Source organism: Microtus ochrogaster, chromosome 8 (genome assembly GCF_000317375.1).
Source record: "Microtus ochrogaster isolate Prairie Vole_2 chromosome 8, MicOch1.0, whole genome shotgun sequence".
NCBI classification, from domain to species: domain Eukaryota; kingdom Metazoa; phylum Chordata; class Mammalia; order Rodentia; family Cricetidae; genus Microtus; species Microtus ochrogaster.
In genome coordinates this window covers 40,263,348-40,271,730 of record NC_022015.1, presented here as the reverse complement: position 1 = coordinate 40,271,730, position 8,383 = coordinate 40,263,348, and the positions used below count along the sequence as shown (strand labels likewise).

The 8,383-nt window shown below is 49.6% G+C and overlaps 1 protein-coding gene across 1 annotated transcript in view; it reads left to right on the top strand.

Annotated features, from left to right (window-relative positions):
- The window catches only part of Snx32 (sorting nexin 32), a 19,867-nt gene extending 12,315 nt beyond the window's left edge, over positions 1–7,552 (top strand). Inside the window, exons 2-13 of the mRNA XM_005351737.3 lie at positions 3,745–3,849; positions 4,099–4,209; positions 4,311–4,432; positions 4,581–4,704; positions 4,850–4,954; positions 5,089–5,194; positions 5,277–5,352; positions 5,546–5,585; positions 6,277–6,363; positions 6,453–6,612; positions 6,691–6,776; positions 6,986–7,552. Of these exons, the coding sequence (XP_005351794.1) occupies positions 3,745–3,849; positions 4,099–4,209; positions 4,311–4,432; positions 4,581–4,704; positions 4,850–4,954; positions 5,089–5,194; positions 5,277–5,352; positions 5,546–5,585; positions 6,277–6,363; positions 6,453–6,612; positions 6,691–6,776; positions 6,986–7,039 (1,176 nt within the window). The 3' untranslated portion in view covers positions 7,040–7,552. The remainder of the gene's footprint in view (positions 1–3,744; positions 3,850–4,098; positions 4,210–4,310; positions 4,433–4,580; positions 4,705–4,849; positions 4,955–5,088; positions 5,195–5,276; positions 5,353–5,545; positions 5,586–6,276; positions 6,364–6,452; positions 6,613–6,690; positions 6,777–6,985) is intronic.
- The last annotated feature ends 831 nt before the right edge of the window (positions 7,553–8,383 follow it).

Below are 8,383 nucleotides of genomic sequence, written 5' to 3'. Positions count from 1 at the left end.
TAGACCAGGCTGGCCTCGAACTCACAGAGATCCGCCTGCCTCTGCCTCCCGAGTGCTGGGATTAAAGGCGTGCGCCACCACCGCCCGGCTTCCTTGGACTTTCAAAACAAGTGCTATATCTTGCAGAACCAGCGCTGATTTTTTTTTTTTTCTGAGACAGTTTCTCTTTGGTTCCTGTCCTGGAATTTGCTCTGTAGAGCAGGCAGGCCTCGAACTCACAGAGATCCGCCTGCCTCTGCCTCCCAAGTGCTGGATTAAAGGCATGCACCACTACATTTTTATTTATCTATTTGGGAGAGGGGAGTGCCATGACAAGAGTTTTAGTCAGGGTTTCTATTGCTGTGAAGAGACACCATCACCATGGCAACTCTTATAAAGGAAACCATTTAATTGGGCCAGCTTACAGTTTCACAGGTTTAGTCCATTATCATCATAGTGGGACATGGGAGCACGCAGATAGACGTGGTGCTGGAGAAGGAGCTGAGAATGGAGGAGGGGCTCAAACAACAGGACAACAGACACTGGGACGCTGGGGATTGTGAGCAGAGAAGACTTCAAAGCCCATCCCCACAGTGACACATTGACTCCACAAGGCCACACCTGCTCCAAATAGTGCCACTCCCTGTGGGAGACTTTTTCTTTCAAACCACCAGCACCTGGCGGCTCTTAGCTTTTCTTTAACTCCCTTTCACAAATTGGAAATTTAGCAGAGTGGGATATTGCTCTGAGGTCAACAGTGCCTTTATTTCATTTCTTAATCTGTTTATCTCCTTGAACACAGAATTTAGCTCCATTCCACCTCTGGTGCTCCTTTTCTCCTAAAACTGCACATTTAACCACACAATTGGCTGTTCTGAGATTCTCTCTTCCAGTGGAATTAATCCAATTCTCTTCACTTAGCCTCAGGCAGTCTCTTGGGATGTGGGCAAGAGTCTCTTTGGGACTTTCACCACCAAAATGTCACAAGAACCGCCTCTAGGTAACAAATTCTTCTCCCCGGAAACCTCTGGACCCAGCCTTCACAGCGCAGTTCACCCTCAGCTCATCCTCCGTGCTCCTACTAGTGGGACCCATCAGGCAGTGCTCAAAGCCATTCCAGTGCCTCTCTATCCCAAAGTGCCAAAGTCCAAATTCCTCCAAACAAAAACCGGCTTCTGTCTTAGGGTTCCTAGTGCTGTGAAGAGACACCTTGACCACAGCAACTCTTATAAAGAAAAACATTTAATTGGGGTGGCTTATAAAGTTTCAGAGGTTTAGTCCATTGTCATCATGGTGGGACAGACATGATGCTGGAGGAGCTGAGAATGGTGAAGGAGCTTAGCAACAGGAAGTGGTCTGAGATACTGGAAAGACCTCAGAGCCCGTCCCCACAGTGACACACTTCCACGTGCAAGGCCAGCCTACTCCAACAATGCCGTACCTCCTGACAGTGTGTCTTAATTAGGGTTTCTACTACTGTGACAAAACACCATGACAAAAGGCCAGTGGGGAGGAAAGGGTTTATTAGGCTTATACTTCAGCATTGCAGTTCATCACTGAAGGGAGTTGGGACAGGAACTCAAATAGGGCAGGGTCCTGGAAGCAGGAGCTGATGCAGAGACCATGGAGCGGAGCACTTACAGACTTGCTTCCCATGGCTTGCTCAGCCCACATTCTTATAGAACCCATCCCAGGGACAGCCCCACCCACAATGGGCTAGACCTTCCAGAACTGATCACTAAATGAGAAAATGCCTTATAGCTGGATTTCCTCAGCTGAGGCTCCTTCCTATATGACTCTAGCTTGTGCCAAGTGACACTCACAGAAGCACCCAGCACATAGTGCCACACCCTTGGGGGATATTTTCTCTTAAATCACCACAAGTATGTGGAGGCCAGAGGAAAGCTTGAGGGAGTCAATTCTTGCTTTCTACTGTGTGATTCCTGGAGGTGACATTGGAGTCATCTTGCTTGGCAGCAGGTGGCATTCCCAGCTGAGCAGTCTCAACAACCCTCCAGCTCTCCTTCCTTTCTTGTTGTTTTTTCTTTTAGTGTTGTTCTTGTTTTTTGAGACAGGATTTCTCTGTAGCTTTTGGAGCCTGTCCTGGAACTTGCTCTGTAGACTAGGGGCTGACTTCGAACTTACAGATCTCTCGTTTTACGAGCCACGGTTTCTTGTGGGTCAGGCTGGCCTTGAACTCACTACCTAGTCAGATCTGGCCTTGAATTCTGCCTACAGTTTCTAAAAGTTATCACGGGCTTGACCTCTTGATCTTCCTGCCTGTACCTCCCAAGTGCTGGTGTGCTTTGCCACACCCAGCTGGAAAGCCATTGTTTATGATCGGAAGCAACCAAGGGTTTCCTTTATCACCGTGCCTATCTCTTTTCTTAAGCACTGTAGTCTACGACTAGTAAGTCAGGAATGGGAACAAAGACTGGAAAGGAAAGAATAAAGCTTTTTAAGTTATAGGATTATATCAGTAGTAAATCTAGAAGAGTTTTAAAAACTAATGACAAATTTAGCAATGAATTGTAATTATTTATAAAAATAAGTAGAGCTGGGTATAGTAGCACATGCCTTTAATTCCAGAACTGGGGAGGCAGAGGCAGATGGATCTCTGTGAGTTTGAAGCCAGCCTGGTCTACATAGAGTTCCAGGCAGGCAGTGAATAACAGAGACTCTCTTTCAAAAATAAGTAAGTATATAACCAAAATAAAATAACTAGGACTGAAATTTAGATCAGTGGTGGAACACTTGCTTTGCCAGAGCGAGGCATGAGTCCATGCCCAGTACCACAAGAAATAAAGAGAATAGTAGTAGTAAATAATAGTGATAATAGATACTTTAGGGAGCCAGGCACAGTGGCTCGTTGCTTGTAATCCTAATACTGAGGCCAAGGTAGAAGAATTGTTAGGCGTTAAAGACCAGCCTGATCTATATATCGAGTTCCAGGCCAGTCAGGGCTACATAGTAAGATGCTGTCTTTAAAAACACATAAATAAATAAATAAATAAATAAATAAATAAATAAATAAATAAATAGTACTAATAAAATCCAAATCCCTGGTAAGAGCATAATATGTTGTTGAGTGGGTAAAGAAAGTTAAACCCCGTGTACTACTGCATGCTGGTAACTGCTAACAGGGCCAAAGCAAAGACTAGCACTCACCTGCCGGCCTTGCTTCTTGGTCCCTCTGCAGTTGTAACTCCACTCCTGTTTTCTTCTGCTTGGGGAAGGATCTTACTCTGTAGTCCAGGCCTGACTGAAACTCATTATTTTATCTAATGCCAGGCTGGCCTTAAATTTACAGCAATCCTCCTGTTTCAGTTTTCCAAATACTGTGATTATAGGCATGAGACACCAAGCCAGGCTATGGAGGCTTTTTTTTTAAAGTGTTTTTTGTTTTTTTGTTTTTTAGTTTTTTGAGATAGTGTTTCTCTGTGTAGCCCTGGCTGTCCTGGAACTCACTCTGTAGACCAGGCTGCTCTCAAACTCAGAGATCTATCTACCTCTACCTCCCAAGTGATGGGATTAAAGGCATGTGCTACCACCAAGCACAAAGGCATTTTAAAACCCATGCAGGTTCTATAAAGAAGCAGTTCTCGTATCTAACAGAAGTGAGGACTTAGGGACTTCCAAAGAGAACAATGAAAGCATTCTGCCTGCCCCTGAGGATGGGAGCTGGGGAAGTGTTTGGTTGGTAGCGGTACCACTCTGCGCAGGGTCTCCAGAGAGGTAGGACAAAGCAGTCCTCTCACCCCACAGCCTTCCTCCATGCCGGTGGATCTGCAGGGAGACAGCTCCTTACAGGTGGAGATTTCTGATGCAGTGAGTGAGCGGGACAAGGTGAAGTTCACTGTTCAAACCAAGGTACAGTGGCCTGTTGGCCAGGAGATGGGCAGATGGCCTGGGATGGGAGGCAGAACCAGTATAGCTTCCCGCCCCTTAGGAAGCCATCAGCCCTGAGCTGATTGCCTTTGGCTGAAGCCCCACCTTCCTGAATGAAATCACAGGTTTCAAATGGGGTGCAGGATGGGAATGCTAAAAAGTGGCTGCTTAGCAGGTTTGGTGAGGGCAGGTTTGGGGGAGATGAGGTCTTACGTGTTTCTGGGCTTCCAGAGTGGCCTCCCTCACTTTGCCCAGCCTGAGTTCTCAGTGGTTCGGCAGCACGAGGAATTCATCTGGCTACATGACACCTATGTGGAAAACGAGGAGTACGCCGGCCTTATCGTGAGGAGGGGCTGGGTTGGGCTGTGAGGGGCAGGGTGGGAACATGGGTTAGGACCCAGGCTGTGATGGCCTCCTTGGCAATCCATCCCTCCTTTGAGCAGATTCCCCCAGCCCCTCCCAGGCCAGACTTCGAGGCTTCAAGGGAAAAGCTGCAGAAGTTGGGTGAGGGCGACAGCTCCATCACCCGGGAAGAGTTTGCCAAGATGAAGCAGGAGCTAGAAGCGTGAGTGTCCAAACCCCAGCCCCACCCCAGAGCTCTAGGGTTTCTTCCCTGACTATGACAGATGTCCATAGAGCCTGACCTCTAGCCCCAGGTCTGCTGAGAAAGAGGGGGAAGCATGATAATGGGAGCTCACTGTGGTTGTCTACAGGGAGTACTTGGCCATCTTTAAGAAGACGGTTGCAATGCATGAAGTCTTCCTGCAGCGCCTGGCAGCCCATCCCACCCTGCGGCAGGATCACAACTTCTCTGTCTTCTTGGAATACAGCCAGGATGTGAGTAGGTTTAGGATGCTGGGATCTGAGACCAGGGTTGGGGAACCAGGCCTGAGAATTTCTCCCAGTTTGCTCCCTGTGTGAGTGGCATTTGACCATGGTAGAAGGTCCAGTGCCCCACCCTAGCATCTCACCCTCTCCTTAGCTGAGTGTTCGAGAGAAGAACAGAAAGGAGGTCCTGGGAGGGTTCCTGAGGAGCATCGTCAGATCTGCAGATGAAGTCCTCATCACCGGCATATCGGGGCTCAAGGTGACCCTCTGGCTGTGGGAGGGAAGCCACTGGTTGGACCTGCCGTGGGCTGCCAGGAAATGGTGGCACACTGAGTGTTGGTACCACCATGCTCCTGTTGAGTGGGTAAGATGTGCTCTCTTTCCATCCTGTAGGAGGTAGATGACTTCTTTGAGCACGAGAGGACCTTCCTAGTAGAATACCACACCCGAATCCGAGACACCTGCCACAGGGCCGACCGTGTCATGCTCTCCCACAAGTGTATGATGGGTTGAGGGGCTCTCACCATGGGTGGGGCTTGAATGTAGATTTAGGGGTTCTGATTGGGATTGTTCTCCAACAGGCCTGGCAGATGACTATATACCTCTGTCTGCTGCACTGAGCAGTCTTGGAACCCGGGAAGTCAGCCAGCTGAAGAGGTAAGGACGCCTTTCTCTGTCCTCTCCCATGCCTGCAATACTGTGTGTACCCGAGAGGGTGTGCACTCTATAGAAACCAGGCGGGAGAGGGGCTTGCAGAAGCTTCTGAAGGGGTTAGGGGAGAAAAGATTCCAAGAAGGGTTTGAGGGCAGAGGCCTTGAGCTGCCCCAGATCCCTGCCTTCCACCTCCCAGGAGCTTCCTGAAGCTGGCAGAGCTCTTTGAACGACTGAGGGTAAGTACTGCCTTCTACACTCAGGATCTTCTGTAGAGAGCCTTCCGTGATGGGTGGGCTTGGTGGCTCCCACTCTAGAAATGGAATTACAAAGAAATGGAATGGAGCCAGGCCATGGTGGTGTGTGCCTTTAATTCCAGCATTTGGGAGATATCTGTGAGTTCAGGCCAGCCTGATCTACAGACCTAGTTCTAGGACAGTTAGGGCTACAAAGAAACCCTGTCTCGAAGAAACAAAACAAAAAAACCCAAAAAACAAAATTAATGAAGACATGCAGAAAGCATGCCATCGAGATGGGTGGGGTGGAAGTGGGAGAAGGGCATGAGGGTGTACCACACCTCTGGGAGACTGCCACTAACATCCTGTTGAGATACATAATTCCCAAACTCTTATTCCAAACAAGTCCATGCAGTATACCAATCTCTCTGCAAGGTGTGTTCAAGGACCTGCAGGGGCCTTGCCCACTCAAGCCTACCAAAGATACAAAGCCCTTAGCTTGCCCTTTGGCCACCCTACTCTGCTTTGCCTATGTAACCTACTGAGTCTGTGGTTCACTAAGCTTGCACACATGCACACACTTCCCTGGCCTGCCTTCTGAAACTCAGAACCTGATCTCTAGTAGTTCCAAAGCAGTTCTCTCCTGGAAACGTAGAGGAAGGCCCCCCTTCCCAGTTTCATCTTCCTGACACAGAAGCTGGAAGGCCGGGTAGCCTCTGATGAGGACCTGAAGCTGTCTGACATGCTGAGATACTACATGCGAGACTCACAAGCAGCCAAGGTGAGATCGAGGTACTCTCAGGGATCGAGGCCATGTGGGGTGGACAGGCAGCAGAATCCATGGCAACTGGATTGTGCTGATGACCTTAGGACCTGCTGTACAGGCGGCTTCGGGCACTGGCCGACTATGAGAACGCTAACAAAGCGCTGGACAAAGCTCGTACAAGGAACCGGGAAGTGCGACCAGCAGAGAGCCACCAACAGCTGTGTTGCCAGCGCTTTGAGCGCCTCTCTGACTCTGCCAAGCAGGGTGAGTCCTGAAGCCTGGCATGGTCCCAGTGAGAATCCACCCTGACCAACTGTCCTTACTTTTTCACTCTTTCCCCAGAGCTCATGGACTTCAAGTCCCGCCGCGTCTCCTCTTTCCGTAAGAATCTCATTGAGTTGGCAGAGCTGGAGCTCAAACATGCCAAGGTGAGCACTCAGGGGCCCCTCCTGACTCGTGCCACTCCCATCTTCTTCCCAGCGTACGTACAGTCAGGCCCAGGGTCAAGGTAATGCCTCCTCTCCTGGGGCCAGTATTTTTCTTTTTTCATTGGGTACTAGGAAGGGGGCCTGCAGGCTGAGGAGTGGATACAACAGTAGCAGCCCTCAGAGAACTCTTAAGGGCTTTTCTTCTGCAGGCCAGCACCCTGCTTCTCCGAAACGCCCTTGTTGCCCTTAAGGGAGAGCCTTAGTGAAATCAGATGCTCCTCTGAAACCTTCAGCGGCGTCCTCACCTCCTACCCTCCCCACAGAGAAGCCCCCTCTACCAAAGCTGCCACTAGCCACACGCCCAAAGCAGAACCCATTTTTCCTTGCCCCAACCAAGGCCCAAAGGTAGTTGTTCCCCACTCCTACCTGGGAAGGGCAGCATGGGGGAACACACCTGGCCACAGGTAAGCCGTTTCCAGGGACCCTAGCCCTCCCCACAGCAGGCTGAGTCAAATTCTCCACCCCTTCCCACTTCTGGCTTTTGAATTCCAAATAAAAAGCCTGGTTTTATATAGCTGGGGGTCTGCTGGTCTTTACTTTGCACAGTGCACACCCTTAGCAAGTCACCACACACTGGGGACTCAGGCAGTCCTGCAGCACCACAGCTCTTTATCAAATGACAACAGGTTTATTGGGGGGGGGGGGTTGTATCATTCTTAGCTCTACCATAGAACACAATTCCCAATCTGCTGGTTGCTCTAAGCTCAAAGGTAGAGTGCTCGGCTACTATCTATGAGGCCCTTGGTTCAATGCCCAGCAACGGAGAAAAACAGAGCTACTGTCCACTAGTCTTTCTCTGCCTGTCTTATCCTACAGAAATTTCCTGAGAAATCAACAAACATGTAGCATAAAACCTCAATAAAGGGGAAAAAAATGGCCCCTTCCTGCATCATTCCCAGTTTGAATGAGGCTAAGGAAAGAACCTTTAGCTAACTGGGGAAGACTAACTTAGACTACTACCCCAGTTCACCTGCCATAGGGCAGTTTCAGTCCTTGGCTCAGGCTGGAGGCCACAAAAATGCCAGCAGAACACTCAAAGCTTTAGCTCTGGTAACAGGAGGAGGTGGGGCTCCAGGCATCTGGGTCTGAAGTCCTGGGCTCCACCTGGCTGACCCACCCTGAATGGACTCCAGCCATAGGTACAGTAGGCCAAAGGCTCAACTTAGCTGCTCACAGCACCACTGATCCTGGCACTAGGGTAAGCCAGTCACCTCAGGGTATGGAAAGGCAAAGATCTAACAGAACCTTCAAAAGAAAACAGTTCAATAGGCCACCCGAGTGAACTGTATTTAACCCATAGGAGGAAAGCGGCTCAGCGCATGTCACTGTCCACTATGAAGATCCAGTGAGTTTCAGGTGTAACACTCTGAACCCAACCTCCTGGGCGCCACCAACTGTGGTACCCCACCTCAAAAAGGAGGCTCAATCACTGAGGTCCGGGCTAGGGGTGCAGCACAGGAGAAACACTTATCATCCCCCAACACAGGGTCCCCCAGATCTCAAACCTGAAAAGCCACCTTGTTAATTAGCCTTTTTATTGGTTTTTT